The 21,090-nt window shown below is 33.0% G+C and overlaps 1 protein-coding gene across 1 annotated transcript in view; it reads left to right on the top strand.

Annotated features, from left to right (window-relative positions):
* The window catches only part of LOC133200156 (trafficking protein particle complex subunit 13-like), a 62,997-nt gene extending 43,826 nt beyond the window's left edge, over positions 1–19,171 (top strand). The window contains exons 4-11 of the mRNA XM_061335916.1: positions 8,836–8,966; positions 9,719–9,791; positions 9,986–10,030; positions 12,327–12,457; positions 13,388–13,589; positions 15,619–15,719; positions 16,862–17,015; positions 18,679–19,171. Coding sequence (XP_061191900.1) covers positions 8,836–8,966; positions 9,719–9,791; positions 9,986–10,030; positions 12,327–12,457; positions 13,388–13,589; positions 15,619–15,719; positions 16,862–17,015; positions 18,679–18,777 — 936 coding nt within the window. The 3' untranslated portion in view covers positions 18,778–19,171. The remainder of the gene's footprint in view (positions 1–8,835; positions 8,967–9,718; positions 9,792–9,985; positions 10,031–12,326; positions 12,458–13,387; positions 13,590–15,618; positions 15,720–16,861; positions 17,016–18,678) is intronic.
* The last annotated feature ends 1,919 nt before the right edge of the window (positions 19,172–21,090 follow it).

The raw sequence follows: 21,090 nt of genomic DNA, 5'->3' as shown, positions 1-21,090 counted from the left end.
AGATCGTTTTAGATGGCTGAGTTATTTTCAGTATCTCCAGAACAACCTCAGACCTAGTTTCCAAACTTGGCATAAATGTTCCTCTGGTTGTTGATATGAAGGAAACAGTTTTTAACTTTCTACTGGTTTTTAAAATGCCCATTATGGCTTCTAATTGATGAAGCTATTGTAAATCATGCCCATGCAGTCCTCAATCTGAATGAAAATATTTTTATAATTCTGCAGAAATACATGTAATGGTTTTTGGAGTAATTGGAATTCCAAGATAGTAACATGGCTTCTGTGCTGTTTGGCTAAACCATTTTGAACTTATTTTGAATTTTTCTTTTGCTACATCATGACCAGAGCAACATCATGCCCAGTGAAATGTCAGTTTTTCTTGCCTTGGGCATTAGTATTGATATGTATAAGAAGTAAATCCTACTGTGAAAGGTCAAATTCTTGAGCAATACTCCACTTGACAATTGTTTGGGTGAATATTGACATTATACTTCAATGTTGTATCTCTATAGTCTTATTATAGTAGAGAATATACAATAAGTAGACCATGGAAATTATCTGAACATGATCACTTTCTAGACATTGAAACAACTTTGGGTTGAATCAAAGGTTAAAAAAAAAAAAAACAGGAGGCTTATATGCAGATTGCATATTGTGTACCAGTCATCTGCACAAACTTTATATAAAGATGCATCTCTTGGTCCTATAAATGACTCAGGGTCAAAGTACTATGTAACATAATTGTATTTTACTTGTTAAACTATCCTTTAGATCCCATTTGAGATAAAGAAACAGAATTTTGCTATTTAATTAATACTTTTTTGAAGAGAAGGACAACCATAGATTATTCTAAAGTTAAGATCTATGATGAGCTTGCCCTTTAAACTTAATTATTTTCCTAATTATTGATGAAAAATGTGTAGTGTAAACAGTTTTTAGTACAGTAAAACATGGTCATATACACGGCCAGGAACACGTTAAGTTCCTAGACAGTACCGTTGTCAGAAACCTTTAAAGTTAAGCACTAAAACTGGTTCGTTGTCATGAACATACAGGTGTGGTTATGATAAAATCCGTCCGGTGTCATGCAAAAGTTACAAGAAATTATACGTAATGCCTAAAATTTAACGTTTTGGACAAATTCTAAGAAAAATTTTGAATTTTAGGAAACAGATACAACATTCAGTATTCCATACAAAGATTTATGTATTTGGTATCCACAATACATTTGGAGGAGTTTTGGTTGGCGATCACATGCCCATGTGTGAAGCCATGATCGTGAGCTGGAAAATTATATATTTCTTATAATTAATTCGTCGAAATGGTTCTTTTATTTTAAAATATGAAGAGAAACTTCATTAAATGTTTTGGGCAACTGACAGCCTTTTGTAGCTAACATGTTTTAAGAAATTGCAATTTATAAGCGAAAAGTCCGTTGTCAGTACATGTTAAGTCTATCTGGTCCGGTGTCATTTTTCTTAACATGTAAGTAAATCAATAAAATGCAACAGAAGTGATCAAATATATGCTTAATTTAAAAGAATACAAAGCATATTACAGATAATTTTGCATCTCGAGGTCATCTTAAAGCAGCTCACACGAACGTGCTAACTATTCTGCGATGTTTTTATTTTTCAATTCATTTTCTCATAGGAACCTGCATCCTACAAACATGTACAATTTCTTATATATCATCAGTATAACAAAATTAAAATGTTATGCTTAGGTCACATTTAAGCCAATGGTCAGGCGACCAAATTATTTTCGTATCATCGGCTGAAAAAACATGATCGGCCGACACTTGTATCGGGCAACGCTGAGTAGTCATATTAATTCCTAGGAAAACCGATACCTTTAAAAGTAAAATTATTTATAAGTTGGCCATGCAACCATCGCCCGATCATCGTTCGCTAGGCCGCAGTTTGATTTTCATCTTTGGCCGATTGTACGAAAACCCAATTCCTAAATGTTGACTGACTGACGAACGACTTTAAAAACTGTATGCCGATGGTCGAAGGTTGGTGGTAAGATTCAATGAGTGCTTCAATTGAATCAGCCATTGATGCAAAAAAAAAAACTTAACCCGACTGTCATGCATAAAATTGGTCAGTCTACGAGCAAGACATCGGCCGATAATATGAAACTTATGTGGAATCATCCTCATCTAGTGTAGATTTAAGTTTGTCAAAATCATGACCCCAGAGGGTAGGGTGGGGCATCAGTGGGCTATCAAAATTTTAAATAGGATAACATAGGGAAAATCTTTAAAAATTCTTCTTCTCAAGAACAGCAAAACCATGATTGGTCATATTTATATGGAAGCATCCTCGGGTAGTGTAGATTCAAGTTTATTCAAATCATGACCCCCGGGGGTAGGGTGGGGCCACAGTGGGCGATCAAAGTTTAACGTAGGAATTTTTAAAAAATCTTATTCTCAAGAACAGCAAAAACGTGAATGTTCATAATAAAATAACAGCATCCTCAGGTAATGTAGATTCAAATTTGTTCAAATCATGACCCAACAAGGGTACAGAGGGGCCAAAGAGGGGATCATAGTTAAACAAAGGATTATAAACTTAAGGATATATCAATAAGAAATTTCTTCGTAAGAATACAAAGCCATTATTAGTCATATTAGTTCAAAGGCATCTTTAGGTGGTGTAGATTCAAGTTTGTTCTAATCATACCCCCCCCCCCCCCCCCAATTTGATATTTAAACTTTTGAATACCGAACTGATTTCTGCTATTTCCGAACCAAAGTGCTCAGATGAGCGATGTGGCCCATGGACCTCTTGCTTTTGGTGGATTTGTGAATGTAATTGGTGTGTAAATCACATTGACGTATCTTGTATGCTATTCATGCAGCGTGATTGTGACGGCACATTTTGTCGTCCTGTTAATATTGTCGCCGGCGACAATGTGTACATACACTCACTGAGCATATTGTCGTCCATCAGTACATGTCGCATGACAATGCATGGCAATGTTTCCATATAGATATGACTAATTATTGCTTTGCTGTTGTTGAGAAGAAAAAGTTAAAAGAATTTTCCTATATATTCCTGTGTAAAACTTTGATCGCCCTTTGTGGCCCCAACCAAGGCCCGGGGTCATCATTTGAAGGAACTTGAATCAACACTACCTGAGGATGCTTCCATATAAATATCGCTAATCACAGGCCTACAGCTGTTCTCAAGATTTGATCCAAAAATTTTTCACTCATAAGGAGACATCACCACTTGGAGGGCCAAAAATTTAGACCTATTCTCGGAACTCAGGGCAATTGAGAAGTGTGGGATCTTTTTCGTGCCAGAATCTACAAAATTAAAAGTACACTATGTACTTTCACATAAGTATCATCTTTTCTGATCCAGAAGTTCTTGAGAAGAAAATTTTGAAAGAATTGTTCTTAAATATTCTATAAAAGCTTTGATCACCTTTTGTAGCCCCACCCTTCCCCAGACATGATATGAATAAAAATGAATCTACACTTTATAATAAAGCTTTCACATAAGTTTCAACTTTCCTGACACAATGGCTCTTGAGAAGATTATTTAAAGATGTCACTAAAATTTCACTAATTCTTAACTATACTTCCTTGAAAGAGGGTATGACCATTAATTTGAACAAACTTGACTCCCTTTATCCACATTTGCTTTCTGGCAAGTTTGTTTGAAACTGAAATAGGCCAGTAGTAGTTGAAAAATGTGAAAAGTTTACCGACATACAGACGGACGACACAAAAAAATGTGATCAGAAAAGCTCACTGGAGCTCACTAGAGCTATCAGCTCAAGTGAGCTAAAAATGTCAACCCCTACACCAGTTATATCTGCACTCGTATGAGAATTAAGCAAAAAAAAAATGAATTCCAGATAACTTTTCTACTGAACAAATAACTTTCAATCTCATTTCCATGTGTATATATAACGAGAAAAAAAGAATAGACTGATTTTTCAGATATCTCAAGAATTACGGTATTTTGACATATCATAGTCATTTAAACCAATGCTGAACACAATTTTCTGAGCAACACCATTTCTCCTTACAATATTGCAAGCAATGCAAAATAATAACAACTTGCTTACTTATTTATCAGCCAAACACTTTCTCTATCCTTATGTCTGTCTGTCTTTCTCTCTCTCTCTCTCTGTGTATGTATGTCAATCTCTCTCTCTCTCTTTCTCTCAATCTCTTCACGACCTTAGTAAATATTCAACACAATATATCGGCGACAAAATGTGCAAATGTTCACAGTACCGATGGACGACGATATGCGCAGTCAGGGTAGGTACATTTTGTCGCCGACGAAAATATGTACAAAACGACACAATGTACCGTCACATCCTTTTTTTTGATGGGATGCTTAACAATACCTAAAACAACATAAGATCGTCCTTCGTAGTGTATACAGTACAGTAGCGACAACGGACCGATGACAACGGATTGAATTTTCTTATCTTGTTATGACAACGGACAAAAATTGAAATAAATCAAAATTTTCAGTTTTAATTTGTTCTCAATTTTTCTGTAAAGGCTTACAACATGTCTTGATACTGTCTGTACCAATTGGTGTGTGTATTATAGTCTATTTATGAAAAATACAACATTTCAGAAGGAAAATGAATCAAATCCACAAGGGATTTCAACAGGATTTAATATCGCCAACGCAAACTCGTCTTTTATTACTTCTTTTTAATGGCTGAAATTCATACAACACCAAATAGGGTGTCAGCCCCGTTTCCCATTGCAATTTCAGACATTGTTATAGATTTTTTAACTTGAAAAATGAAAAATTTCTCACAGCCTGTCTTCTCAAGTCATGACACTGGACGGATTTTATCATAACCTCACCTGTATGTTCATGACAACGAACCAGTTTTAGTGCTTAACTTTAAAGGTTTCTGACAACGGTACTGTCTAGGAACTTAACGTGTTCCTGGCCGTGATATAGTCAAGTGCCAGAAAAAGCAATTTTGATTTGTTATATAAGCATTATTTGATATATCCTAAGTTCATAATTCATTTAAAAACTATGTGAATGAAAATCACTTTGCTGTAAGCTTGAATTCATTATAAGTGTGTTCAGACACCTTAATTAACTGTATTTTACTGTATACAAAAAGTGCATATGATACATCATTGAAAGAATTTTTTTTTATTATCAATATGTATCTGAAATAAGTTTAGAGTGCAAAAGCCCTCCAATAAGAGAAATCGATTATATCAAAGACAGCCTTCTTTTTTTTCAGTTCACTGTGTATTAGTTTTTTTTTTCTCCTTTTTTCTGTTCAGAAAATGGCAAAGTTTTGCCATGCACCTCTGTTTCAATTTACTTGATTGATGAAAATTGGAATTCATTATTTATATTTTTAATATGTCTTGCTTGAGACTCTTTGAAGTTTTAAACTGTACAGTTACCAAGTTATAGATATATGTTGAAAGGTTGTGTATAAAGGTTTGAAGGTCATGTAATTAGAAACATGGAATCCACATTTAAATTTGACTGCTCTTCCTTTTTTCTGATCGCAATCAGAAGATTAAAGCAAATTCGTAAATCACAGTTGATCGTTCAAGTTAAAAGAAGAAAGATAGAGTCTGAGGAAGGCTTAGTGTAATGCAGCTGGCTAATTGACAAACTATGCCATTAATTATCAAGAAGGTTAAAAATATTATTTATGAATATATATCTACAGCTCACTGGGGATTTTATAGCTAAGGAAAGAAGAATCTGCCATCCATTGATATTTCTAAATGTCATGACTGATCTTATTTTACCTTACACCAGTTGGTTTCTATCGACATATCTATTCAGAAAAACCTTTATCTTACTTCATACCTTCTAAACATATATTGATCAGCTTTTGCATTTTTAATGGGAGAATATTGTCAGCTAAAAAGTCATACCTTATGCATGGTGTTTTGGGCATTAAGTGCAGAGTTGGGTTTCATTTCAAGGTCTTACAATACTGGTGACTGAGTAATTAGCTAATTCCCCTCTGGTGGTTTTGTATGTATGTATGGCATACCTGGTACATATGTATGATATCTGTCAGGTACCTGGTATGAAGACCACTTGTTTCACATTCACAACAAGATGTCTGTATGTTTCACATACCTGGTATGTTGTCCATTTGTTTCACATACCTGGTATGTTGTCCATTTGTTTCACATACCTGGTATGATGTCCATTTGTTTCACATACCTGGTATGATGTCCATTTGTTTCACATACCTGGTATGTTGTCCATTTGTTTCACGTACCTGGTATGATGTCCATTTGTTTCACATACCTTTATGTTGTCCGTTTGTTTCACATATCTGATATGAGAAAATAGTTCACATTCAATGTTTTAAGTCTTAGTAAGAACTTTATATTGTTACTAAGACTTTATATTGTTTATGATTCTCACAGAAGTTTTTATTACAACAACCAGGAAGGGCTAGAAAATCAGCCCTTTTAAATCTAACTTTATTTACTCTCTAAGTGAATCCTTGTACAGTTGATTTAAAACATGATTGTGACGTAAACCTTTTGTTTGTGTTGCCCATTCTATAGCTTAATGTTGAGCTAACTCCTCAAAGAATCCATTAAGTTACCTGTAAGTGTCCATTCTTTTTGGAAAACTGTCCATTCTTTTTAAGAATGGACAGTTTTTTCAAAAAGAATGGACAGTTAAAACAAACAGAATGGAGAGTTACAGGTAAACTTTGGAATGTGTTCAAGAGGGAAACAGAACAAATACATTAAATACTCCTTAATTTACATGTAAATAACAGAAAATACATGGAGATCTAAGCTAATCCAGAACACAATGTCTGCACAGGATCCACTTGATTTCATGAATAATGTACATTATTTCAATACCCAAAACTCAATTTTCACAAAACTTGATTTCAAATGACACAATTTCACATTTGACTTTTCGGAAAAATTATTCCCTCGAGGAGAATTCATTTTAAGATAGAAGTACGTCTAATATTAAATCCTCCACCCAGGAAACAGTTTGCTCCATGAACACTTCACTGCTGCAGTTAATATTTCCGTAGAAAATAATTAAAAATGAAACATCTCCAGATTTGATTTGTAAAATATTTTCAGGTCGAAGATTGCCTCATGGCTAACCCAACATTCAGAACACAATATGTATTTCACCAGTACACTGTTGCAGTTAATATATCCTCAAAAATAGAATTCAAATAAAACATTTCCAGGTTTGATTCAAATTTCATTATCTGTTTCTGTTGGAGAAGTTCACCTTTGGGTCAAAGTTTGGCTAATATTTCTTTTACTCTTACTCTTCTGCATGTTTCCAGATGAAATATATGGAGATAACAAACAGTATTCAAGCTCAAAAGTCCATTATACAATACAAAATAGGAGCAGAGCAAACACGGACCTCCAAACATCAGAGGTGGGATCAGGTGCCATGGAGGAGTGAGCATCCCCTGCCGACCTATCACACCCGCCGTGTGCTCCATGTCATGATCAGGAAATAACGGAAAAATCCGCTGACAATTCACCAATGCATATTTTATGCATATTTTGGTTTATTAGATTTTGATTCTGTCATATACTCTCTCCATCAGAGGAAGACATGTATGCCTTTACAACGCAAACTATAAACTGATTTTGAAGCATGGCATGCTTGTATATATAGTAGTATCTCCCAAAATCCACCTGTATCTGTCCATTCTTAAGACAAAGACCTTTTGTTATTTGCATCTGCCCGAAACACAATGGCTTTTCAGCAAATTGCTCTGCACCCCTAGCTTACCTATGACTGTCCATTCTGTAAACAATGAATTTGTCATTGTATGTGTGCTACCTGTCATATCTGCTACCAGTTTTGTAAATTTTTTTATTTCATTTTCAGAACAAAGGAAATCATGTTTTAAGTAGGAGAAAGGCCTCAAACTGTCCATTCTGTGAGAGAAAGAACTAATCTCGGGCTTACGGCCCTCGATTAGTTCTTTCTCTCACAGAATGGACAGTTTTCGGCCTTTCTCCTTTACATAGTTATATTTGTGTTGTGTACTGGCTTAAAAATTTATGAATGTAATTCTCAGTGTTTCATTGTCATGATGAAGTACTAGTTTATCTTACTTGATTTTAATATCCCTGTGACTTAAGACCAGGAGGCATTTAAATGTATATGTTTTTGATTTGCTGCCATTCCAAAACTTGAATATTAGTCATAGCTTTGAAGCATATGTTATAATGAGTTAAATTTTTCATAAATTGATGAAAAGTCAAAGTAGTTCAAACTCATGCAGTAAGATCAATTTTCAAGATTATGCATTCAGATCATTTTTCAAGGTCATGAATTCAGGTCAATTTGCAAGGTCATGAATTAAGACCAATTTTCAAAATTTGAATGTGCATTTGAATAGATTTTCATTCTAAAGAGCACATCTTTTTTTCACAAGCACTTACTTAGGCTAACCTAGCCCTTTAGAGAAAGCAATCAGAATCAGACATTTTCTCAGACATTAACAGCCTCAGGACTGAAAGTGTACAAAAATATTGAAGATTTAAAATCAAAGAACAACAGATTATAGGTTAAAATTACCCCTTGGATACAATATTCAAGTGGGCGTCTTTATCTTATCTCTAAGCCCATGTCCCAGATTCAAATGGTAGAATTATAATGATTCTTTGAATTATTGATAAAACATTTTACATCAGGTATAATTTTATAACTTTGACATTTGCAATTTTACCTCTTCCATTGATTTTTGAGATACTCATTACCAGGATAAGATCCTGAATTGTTTGGTTTTGTAATAATTAATGAAATGATTTGTGACAGCAGATTGTATAATGATTTGTTTTAGGTTGACCTTCAGACCACATCCCAGAGACTAATGTTGTCAGGAGCAGATATGCCAGCCACAGAGGAGCTGGGACCAGACCAGAGCATTGACGATGTGGTACACCACGAGGTCAAAGAACTCGGAACTCACATGTAAACTTATACAGTACATATTGTAGATGTAAACGTATACAGTACATGTAAACTTATACATGTAAACCTATACAGTACATGTAAACTTATACATGTTAACTTATACAGTACATGTTAACTTGTACATGTAAACATATACAGTACATGTAAACTTATACATATAAACCTATACAGTACTGTAAGCTTATACACGTTAACTTATACAGCACATGTAAATTTGTACATGTAAACTTATACAGTACATGTAAACTTATACATGTAAACTTATACAGTACATGTAAACTTACACATGTAAACTCATACAGTACATGTAATATTATACATCTTAACTTGTACATGTAAACTTACACAGAACATGTAAACTTATACAGTACATGTAATCTTACAGACAATCATGTAAATTTCTTTAACACTGTGTAAATGTCTACAACACTTGTACTTTTTTTTACCCTGTATCTGCTGTTATGAAATAAATTCTACAACACATTTGTTGAAAAAATTTCAAAATTTTCAGAATGATTGTATCTGATTTTTATTTTTTATCGATTTGTATTAAAATATGTTACATGTTCACCTTTTTTCTTCAAATTTTTGAACAATTCAACTTAATTACATAATTTCATTATGTTGTACGTATTATTTTAGTAAGCTTAAAGGTTTTAGCATAGCAGAGTTAGATTATATGATTTATTACCTGTGATATCATTTTTGACTTGTAGAATAAATGGGCATATTACCATAATTTGTTGTAGACTTGTATGTGCTGTGAGTTACACAACTAGCAATTTTGAAAAGATGGCATTCAGAAAGTTCTTCAAATTCCAGGTTAGATTTAAAAAAAAAAAAAAAGAAAGAAAGGGAAAAAAAGAAATTAACAAATTTTTCCTGGCAAAACATATTTCAAGTGTATTTTTTGAAACACCTATCATTATTACACAGAATACACCTGTAATTGATGGTATCAATATTCTTTATGGTGTAGACCCATTACATTCAGTTGGATGCCTTCTTTTTTGTAGGTCTTGAAGCCACTGGATGTGAAGACAAAATTCTATAATGCAGAGGTAAAAAAAATAAATAACAGGCTGAAATCAATTAAAATAGTACTTGAATGCATTTATTTTTTGTTTTATTTATTTATCTTTTAAATATATTTTGGCAGAAGATATTTTTTTTTCATATTTTAAGAAATGCTGTTTGTTTCTTGTACAGTGTGTCTTTCATAAATAGATAATGATATAGTGAATTTTAATTGAAGACTGCACAGTTGTATATAATGTATGAGTAATGAAATTTTAGGTGGAAGAATGCCAGTACTCTTGCATTTTTTTTTCTTTGTGGTGACCAGTTTGACTGTTTATTTCATGTAGATTTCTAAACATTGCTGTAGATATCATGTTGGTTCTTTATGATTTCATGTCAGGACCATGTAGTAAGTTTGCACTTCTTACTCCTTGCCTATAGAGCTACACATCTCATCTCACATAGTCATTTTTGTCTCTCTTTGAACTTTTCGCTTTTGTCTGATCATAACTGCAATATCATGTGGAAAATCTTCCTTTCAGACTTTAATGGAGTTGAAACAGTAGAAGCTTCTTTTGTTTATGTCCATGCAGTACAGTTGAAAAAGCTGTATATTCTCTGCCATCTGGGTTATTGTGTTACCTTTAATCCCCCCCCCTTTTCCAACCTCTACCCTGCCCTTAAAGTACACTCTAATTGGATACTTATACACTGACAAGATAGTTAAATATAATGATCACATAGTACACATATCTAGGATAAAGATCAAGTCACTTTTACATCTAACCTAGTCTCCCAAAATTTTCAAGGTCAAAAAGCTGGGTCATCAGTTAAGATGGGTTAAGGTCAGTGCAAGATAATTGTTATCATGACATAGTTATTCTTATTTCTACAATCATCAACGAAAGTTTCATCATTTGATATTTAAAAAGAAACAAAGGAAATATAGTTGATTGCAATACTTAAATTTTTTAGAAAATAAAATCACTTTACTTGCAAAATATGTCTTGTTATGATGCACTGTAATTTGAAAGTAGCAAGTTGTTTAATGTATATATGTACTCTTATCGATATACATCTGTCTTTGTTTAATTATATGTACACAAAAGGATAATCAAGGATATTTTCTTCCTTTTTTTACATTCTAACCATAGATTTATATATAGGCAAGCAATAATCAAATCTCTATATTGTATTTTATGATTTATAAATATTACTTTTAATGTAACTAACTACCTGAATCAGTGTTTAGATTTGAAGCATTAGGCCACAAATCAAGCTTGTACATTTCCAGTATGCACTTACAAAAAAAAGAACACATCAAGTAAACAGCTAAAGCAGAGATCTTAAACATTTTTTTTGTAGAATTAATTATTTTCAATCGATCACTTTTAAGCTATAGTTTAGGTGGTTTTAGTGCTTGTTTCTGAATCATTTGCTGGAGAATCTGCTTGGATAACTTTTGTAATAGGTTCTGCCACAAATTGGTGAAAGGAGATAGGCCATTTTCGAACTACTACGTTAGTATTTTACCAGATGAGGTTGTAAGGGCAATAACTGCAATTTTACATATTGCATAGAAGATGCATATTAAAATTTAAAAAAGTGGATAAATATGTATAATAGAATAACCATGATTTAATTTTTTTTCTTTTTTATTTTATTTAAAAATATTTATGTTGATTAATTTACACATTTTTTTTTAAAAAGTTTTTTTCCCTTAATAATTAAATGTAACTTCAAGTAAATTTATACTCTATAAAATATTTTTTGAAGTTTTTCAGTGCAATTTTTCTCTTTAATCCAAAAATAAAAACCCCATTATTTTCTGAATGGTGACTGTTAAGGCCAGACGACATGTTCCTCGAAAATGTATAATTTTTCCCAAGAATTTGTCATTGAAGTATCACTACTTAAAGAAGTTTCCTCACCAAAAATTGAGGTACCTTACCAAGTATTTGGGCAAGATACCAGAGGGTTCTTATATAATCCTTATGGGTAATCTTTTGAATTGCCAATGTAACAATTTTTGGTGTACTTATTTTTTAAAACATATTGAAAACAATTTAGAAATCGCAAGAGAATGACAATTATGAATAATATTTGAAATAATACCAAGGTATACAAAACACGTAATTCAGGAACATGTCGTCTGACCTTAATGTTTTCTCCTATCCAACTTAGCCTACTTTTCCTTCTCTTTTACAGGAGAGTTCAGATAAAGAAGTAATTTGAAAATAGCCTGTTAAAACACTTGTAGACTAAATGTATTTTCTCTGTCTTTGTCATTTGTAATTGTGTTAACTCAAGTATTAATGCCACTTCTCTTCTTCACAGTCTGATGAGGTTTATCTTGAAGCCCAAATACAGAACATAACACCAGGCCCCATCTATATGGAACATGTCAGTCTAGAGCCATCACAGCAGTATATATGTACCCAGCTCAATAATGCTGATGGCAAAGATCAGTAAGTATTGATTGATTGAGGGAAAGAGATCAGTATATATCAATTGATTGAGGCAGAATGAGTCTTAGCTCTAATCACAGTATAACCTTTCTTGCCTGTTCACCAGTATGGTACAATGATGGATGATGTCTTAAATTGATATGTCATATTCATCATGAGTAACTGTCAGTCGCATGCAAAAGGGAGCTGCATGCACATTTTTTATAGCAGGAAATAGGGTGGGGAGATGGAAGCAGTCTTAGATTAATTGATCACCGAAGGCAGTAAAGTTGGTCAATAATAGGGAAATGAGTAAAGATGGCAGTATTAAGTCACATCTTAGCAAGGTGAAATTCTTACAAGCTCATTAGTTATTTCTATTTCCTGATCGAACTCTTCAATATGACACATTATTGAAAACGAAATCCGGAGGAGTTATCTCTCTTAGCATGTATATTTGGACTTGGCCACTTAAACTCGTGTGATCTGAAATCTTTCATTGACACAGTACTGTTTGTTCACATTTTTTAGCGGGATTCATAGATTGGCACAATTTTTCCTTATCAATTTAGGAATACCCCCAATTAAAAGAAGGCATAGAAATATCAAAAACACTAAATCAGGATTGCATGAAATACTCCATTACCCTAGGTTGGGAATTTTAGATATGCTAATTAAAATACATGTACACAGAAGTACACATTATAGTAATGCTTAATGGTAATATATTGGTGATAAAAGGTAGCAGTCAAATCACAATGCATATACAGCTGGTTAAGATAGTCTAGGATGTAAATGAAGGCAAATGTAGGTGACTGCATCCCATTTAAATTAAACCTTGTTAGCTTGTATTGTCTTGATGACAATTTCATATCTTCCTTTGTCTGTAAGATATACATAATTGTGCAATATAATCATTATAATCTGACAATAGATTTATTATTCCTTCAGAAAAGAGATGGTGTTTGGCAAGGTTAATTACTTAAACCCTATGGACATCCGTCAATATCTGTACTGCCTGATTCCAAAACCAGAAGTTGTAAAGCAGAATAAGGTCATGAAAGGAGTAACAGATATTGGCAAAATTGACATTGTATGGAAGACAAACCTAGGAGAGCGTGGGAGATTGCAGACAAGTCAGCTACAGAGAGTGGTGGGTTCAGTGTTTTACAAGTACTTAAAGATCACTGGTCACATTTTATCTAAATTTCAGATAAAAAGCAAAAACGTGTTGTCCATGCACCAGATATTGATTTCTATCATCAGTGTGAATAATCAACATTAAAGTAACTTAAGGACATACGCGACATAGTTTTGAACTTGTATTTTCTTATTCTCTGTATTATTAGCTCAGGCTCAAGTTAGCTTTTCTGATCAAAATTTGTCCGTTGTTTGTTGTCGTTGTTGTTGTCGTAAACTTTTCATATTTTCATCTTCTCCAGAACCACTATGCCAATTTCAACCAAACTTGCCACAAAGCATCCTTGGAATAATGGGATGTAAGTTTGTACAAAGGAGGTGCCACACCCTCTTTCAAGGGGAGATAATTAAGAATTCATTAAAATTTGGTGGCATCTTTTAAAAATCTTCTTCTCAAGAACCACTGGGCAAGAAAGGATGAAACTTGTGTGAAAGCTTCATTATATACTCTAGATTCAAGTTTGTTCATATCATAACCCTCGGGGGTAGGGCAGGGCCATAAGAGGGAGTCAAAGTTTACATAAGAATATGTAGGAAATAGCTTTAAAAATCTTCTCAAGAACAGCTAAGCCATTATTAGTCATATAAATATAGAAGTATCCTCAGGTAGTGTAGATTGAAGTTTGTTCAAATCATGACCCCTGGAGGGTTGGGCACAGACACAACAAGGTACCAAAGTTTTACAAAGGAATATATAGAAAATTCTTTAAAAATCTTCTTCTCAAGAACAACTAAGCCATTATTAGTCATATCTATACAGAAGCAACCTTCGGTATAGTAGAATCAAGCTCAAACTATGAGTGCCCAGGGGTTGAGGGTGGGGGGTGGGGTCAAAGTTTTACATAGGAATATATAGTAATCATCTTGTAAATATCTTATGCTCAAGAACAGCAAAGCCATGATTAGTCAAATTATTATAAAAAGCATCCTCAGGTAGTGTAGATTCAAATTTGTTCAAATTTAGGGTGGGGCCACAATGAGCGATCGGAGTTTTACATAGGAATGCATAGGAAAAAATCTTTAAAATTCTTTTGTTCAAGAACAGCAAAGACGTGATTAGTAATATTGATATGGAAGCATCCTGAGGTAGTTTAAATTTAAGTTTGTTCCTCTCCTAAACTTTTCAATACTGAACTGATTTCTACTTTTTCCTAGCCAGTAGCCAATGTACTGAGGTGAGCGATGTGGCCCATGGGCATCTTGTTTTTAGAGTTACAATAGTAAAGGACATTTGTGCAATTTTATGAGACCTGGTAATGCTATACATCTTTTCTAAATCAAATTTCTAGGAAATACCAGCTAATACAACATTTTTGTCAATTTTTCATTTTAAAAAATGCAAGGATTTTCATCATTTGCTTTCTTTTCCAAACTCCTGTAATGTATGCTGATTTATTGTCTAAGAACATTTGATGGTACTATGATTTTAAAATGAGAATATCTTAGAAAATTATCAGTGGGAAACATACATTTCAAGTGCATGTACATTGCATATGACCTTAATGATAGGAGTTACAGTTAAAGCAGATATTTTAACCAGGATTTAATATTGACATTTTTAGCAAGGATGTTGTATTGAGATACCCAAAACTGAGTATCAGTAACAATTCATTACAGTAAGCAATATCTTTCATAATTGGCATCATAAAATTGCTAAAATAACTTCTAGCTAAAATTACAAACCAATTTTTTAAGAACTAATTACTTAATATGCATCTCACTAAAAATTCCACGTATAATGTATTTATAAGTTTGTGGGTGTCTTGAGGTAGAAATCATAAATACTGTTGATATTTATAATCTCTCTATGTAATGTATAACTGACAGAATGTAGTAGATGAAATGTATCATTGCAGGAATTATAGTAAGGTTTTGGTTTCCAGAGCTCAGATTTGTTTCCTGAGGTGACACTTTTAGTTAAGTCAGGATATTGGTGTCTGTGATGATGTACTAGTAACTCTTATGTATGAATCTGTTACCAGGCCCCTGGATATGGAGACATTAAAGTTACCCTAGAGGAGACACCCGATTCTGTTGTATTAGAGTCCTCCTTCAATATCATATGTAGGATTACAAATTGCTGGTAAGTTTAACTGCAGTTTTGTAGTAAAATCTTGGTATGAGAGATTGACCTTAGTGACTTCATGACCTATTTTTATCTTTTCCCGACCCTTTGAAGTAAACTTTTGATTTTTTTAGTAACTTTTCCAAAATGACTGAACAAATTTCAATTAAATTTGGAATGTAACATGTATGAGTGTAGGAGAAAAAAAATTGTGAATATCGTTATCTTCTATGGGTCTAATGGTTGGAACCAAGACTATAAATATTAATACCAGTATTCTGAGAAATAAGCTCCTTTTACAAAGATTCAGGCTCTGGAGTATACTTTAGTTGATATATTGAAAATACATTACATCTTTAAATTATAATTTTCTGTTCTTGGAGACATCTAACAAACTATGTTTATTGCATAAGCAATGGTCCCTCTTCTAAAATTTAAAAATTCATATTTCCTTAGTCTAAGTTTTAAGCTTAGGGATAGTGATTAGTTTGAAAATACATTAAACTTTTTAAAAAATTACAAAAGACAGGCAGTGCACACCCACAAATGAGAACTGATAATTTAAGTCACTCAGGCAACCTATTGCTATGGTTCCCTTTTCTTTTGTGTGAATCATATTTTTCATCAACTCAGGAACTTTGTCAGATTCATCTCAGAAATGACTTGATCAATTTCAACCAATTTGTTATATAGCATCTGTGGATGAAGGGGGAGAGAGTTGGTGAATTTTATGGTCTCAGCAAATGTGGAGCCTGAGGAATGGGACAAAAACTCTAAAAATTCACACATTATACAAAATCTGGTATACATGTACATGTGGAGATCTAGCTGGCTAAATGTGTATAAGATTATAATGAACACATAACCTTATACCAAAATTTTGAAATTTGTGTTTCCTGGGTTCTTGGTTCACTCCCCAGGGTGGGACTAAATTGGTGATACATGTTATTGAAAATTAGAAAATTCTTACTTGTGAACATCTGACAGGCAAAGTTAGCTTGATTATAAAGAGCAAGATCCCTTAATTCTACCAGAATTTGAAAATAAGATATATATTTATCTTAAAATAATTTAAATCCTAATGCTTGAAATACATGAATTGATTATAGATTTAAATATTTTGAAAAAAAGTCTATTGTTTCTGACAATATTGCTTTTAGTGAAAGAGGCATGGATTTAACCTTGACCCTCCAAAACAACCAGCCTGGTGGACTTTTATGGACTGGGATCTCAGGGAGACAGCTGGGGAAACTGGCCCCCAAGGAACACCTGGACCTCAAGCTTACTCTGATAGCCACTATTCCAGGATTACAGGTACAATGTCATAAATCTGGATCTCAATCTGATAGTCACTATTCCAGGATTACAGGTAACATGTCATAAATCTGGATCTCAATCTGATAGTCACTATTCCAGGATTACAGGTAACATGTCATAAATATGGATCTCAATCTGAAAGTCACTATTCCAGGATTACAGGTAACATGTCATAAATCTGGATCTCAATCTGATAGTCACTACTCCAGGATTACAGGTAACATGTCATAAATCTGGATCTCAATCTGATAGTCACTATTCCAGGATTACAGGTTACATGTCATAAATCTGGATCTCTATCTGATAGTCATTATTCCAGGATTACAGGTAACATGTCATAAATCTGGATCTCAATCTGATAGCCACTATTCCAGGATTACAGGTAACATGTCATAAATCTGGATCTCAATCTGATAGTCACTACTCCAGGATTACAGGTAACATGTCATAAATCTGGATCTCAATCTGATAGTCACTATTCCAGGATTACAGGTTACATGTCATAAATCTGGATCTCAATCTGTTAGTCATTATTCCAGGATTACAGGTAACATGTCATAAATCTGGATCTCAATCTGATAGTCACTATTCCAGGATTACAGGTAACATGTCATAAATCTGGATCTCAATCTGATAGCCACTATTCCAGGATTACAGGTAACATGTCATAAATATGGACACTTCTCTGGGATTACAGGAAAGTCCATAAATCTGGATCTCAAAATCAGTCCGAGTGAAACTATTCCAGGGTTACTATCATAAATCTCAAGCTGAAACTCTGTCTGATATAGCCACTATTACAGGATTAAAAATCATAAATTTGGTCATCAAACAACAATTTCAGGATTTGTGATGTAAATTATAAATTGTCAAAAAGGAACACAACTGAATTTTCATACCCACCACATCCAAAGTTTGGGGGTACATATATAGGAATCACCTTGTCTGTCTTTCTGTCCCTCTGCCTAGCTGTCTGTTCAATCATGACTGGGCTATAACTTTGTAATGGAGAAACAATAGAAGCTCTCACTTCAGAGATTGTTTACGACCTGAGGGCATGTCAGGACCTTGACACAAGGTCATTCTGGCAAGTGTAAGGTCACTGGCAGAAAAGTGAAAAAAAAATCATTTTCAGTCTCTAACTACTGGGAAACATTGGAAAGTCAAACCTTATACAAAGATTGTTCATGACCTGAAGGTTTGTCATGACCTTGGTTGAAGGTCATTTGATCAAGTTCATGGTCACTTTTAACTCTCTATGTAAGTATTTGAAGTTAATAAAGATTACTCTTGAGCTAAGGGTATGTCATACATGTCCATATTTCATTCAAAAATAACCTATGACCAGAGGAAGTTGTTTTTTAACCATGATGATTTGGGCTAGTTCAAGGTCACATTTATAAAGTTGTATATTGGTTATTTAAAAAAAAATGCCAGTGAGGGTATAGTTTTCTGAGCTTGCTCACAGTTCTTCTACATGTAGTTCAATTTTGTTAGAAAATGCCTACTACCAAGATAAATTTGACATATTTATAATATTAAGAGACTCAGTTCAGTAAACTCTGAATTATGAAGACAAAATAAGCAAATATATGTATTTATTTTACTGTTAGTATATGTCATTGTAGTCACTGTAAACAGTCTGATGTATCTATTTCAGGCAATATCTGGACTAAGGATAACAGACAATTTCCTAAAGAGAACTTATGAACACGATGAGCTAGCCTCTGTGTTTATCTACAATGACTCCAACCCCTGACCTTTATTGTAACACTGTGTAGGACATTGGATCAGACTGGATTCTGTGATGAAGAAGATAAGGCTTCCAGGGCAAGACATTCCACTATAAAATAATCTGTGTTGTGGTCCATGTGCTGATATTGAAGGTCTTTAGTCCTTTTTAAATTACTGTGTTGGATTATTCCTCCAACTTTGCTTTAATGTCAAGTGGAATTGTATCCATCAGTTTGTCTTTCATTGCTAGATTGCTAGATATTGTGAAAGCATGCATTTTCAGTTTTTTTCACAGGAATATAAACTGTCAGTTTAAATCTATCATGTGTATATATTTATTGTTTTGCAATACTTAGGTACTTGTTAATTAATGGAAAATTGTTATCTAAATGAAATTTAATAAATTCTTTTGAAATGTACTCCCTAGTTTTGTTCATCCCTTAGTGAAACAATTTCATGATATGAACTACACAAGTTACACTGAGTATTTATCTAATGAATATTTCATTGAATATTAAGTCTACTTGCATGAAAACAAAATATGTATATCATAAGAAAGCTGTTTAGTCACAATTGTTCTGGCAGTTAACTTTACAAAAATGAGAGTTTGTCAGATAAGAATTGATGCATTCAAATACTCAGTATTATATCCCTTGTAATATGATGCTTTCTACCGGTATAATGAATGACTTGTTGTTGTTTTTTTTGTTTGTTTGTTTGTTGTTTTTTTTTTTGTACATTCTACTTGACATGCTTTGACTTCAGGTACATGTAGTCATTTCAGCACTGAAAAGTTTTAATTGTTGATAAATACAACAGGGCTGACAGTTTTTTTGTTTAAGACCTACTTGCAAAACTTAATTGTTTCAAGTAACTTGTCAATCAGTTAAGCAGTTGTCAAAGCAAATCTCAGAGAAAAGGAAATTCATAAAATTATATAGTACAAACAACCGTTTTATGTAAACATAAAAAATATTGGGGATTTAAATAAAAGGAAAATAAACTTTGAATAAATGAACTTTTATGGAATGAAGATGCTGAATTATCTGACAACAACTAAGTACATATAATATTATGACTTATATGTTGCTATAGCATTTCACATGGAAACATATAATAAAAGTGTGTTCAGAAACATACATGTTACTTAAAAAATATTAAACTATAATCCAGAAAGTTCAGAGTTAAAAAACAATAACAGAGCTCGTGCCCTGTTTACAAAAACAGATGTTTGATGTGGTGTAAAGAAGAATGTTGTCATTGAATTCTAAATTTATTTAACTGGTTTTATTTTTTGAATGAGAATAGAAAGGATTTAAAATGTAAACAATGCAGCTGTGTACATGCCTCTTTTTTGTAATATTATGTAACATTTTTTTGTGTTTGTGTCAATACTTGTATATCATTTTTTTAGTTTGTTATTAGATGAATGCAAACTTTAGGTTGGCACAAGAATGAGTTACTATAGTAATGCAAAGATAAAATAAAGGTTTAGGAAATGTTTTAAAAAGTAATTTTAATGCAGGTATAAAAATAGATAATAAACAGATTTTTAAAAATTAATAAATATATGAATATACCGATTATCAAAAATTGATCGATTTGACATCCCTAGTTATATTACATGAAAACCAATCACCAAAGTCACTTAGAACATATTTTTTAATAAGGCCATTTCAAGTTTTTTCTCTGTTTAGTGTCCACCCATCTTTCAAAAACCTACCTACCTATTTGCAAAAAGCACACAATCCAAAAATAAAACACTGACTTCATAGTCATGAAAATCACGTCATTGAAAGGTTTTGATTCCATCACTATATTTTTTTTTATAGAAAGATCTATTCTTTAGCAAAATGAAGGTATTAAATGCTTAAAATATACCTAATATGACATATTGTAGACAGGTCATTGGAGAAAATGACAGAATTCAAAAGAATTTGACCAGAATAATCAATTTCAGAACTCCTGATTTGTTTTGTTTTGTGTTTTTTTTCTTATATAGGGTGCCAAAAACCAAGGCACACGTGGATGCTAAACATAGTAAAAACTTGGAATGACCTAAAGACTCTTTTAGCATAAATCTGACCTCTCCCTCCAATTTCTCCTCTTCCACCCTCTCGGCCCAGCTTTAATGGAATTTCAAAATGGCCAACTTCTCATTCTGGAAATAAACCATATGAGCATGAAAACCCTTATGGGGCAATAGCTCAATTTTTACACCTTGCAACAAAGTTTGAATCCTTTATCTTAGTATAAATACAGTCTGGAGCCAGTGTACTGCACTTACCACACTTTTTATGGCTTTCTGTCCAAAATCCAATGCTTCAGTTTCGTTCTA

This window comes from Saccostrea echinata, unplaced genomic scaffold (genome assembly GCF_033153115.1).
Source record: "Saccostrea echinata isolate AGI-Se365-2 ecotype Australia unplaced genomic scaffold, CSIRO_AGI_Sech_v1 ptg000037l, whole genome shotgun sequence".
Classification (NCBI taxonomy): domain Eukaryota; kingdom Metazoa; phylum Mollusca; class Bivalvia; order Ostreida; family Ostreidae; genus Saccostrea; species Saccostrea echinata.
The sequence above is the reverse complement of the archived record's forward strand: the minus strand, read 5'-3'. Positions and strand labels throughout refer to the sequence as shown.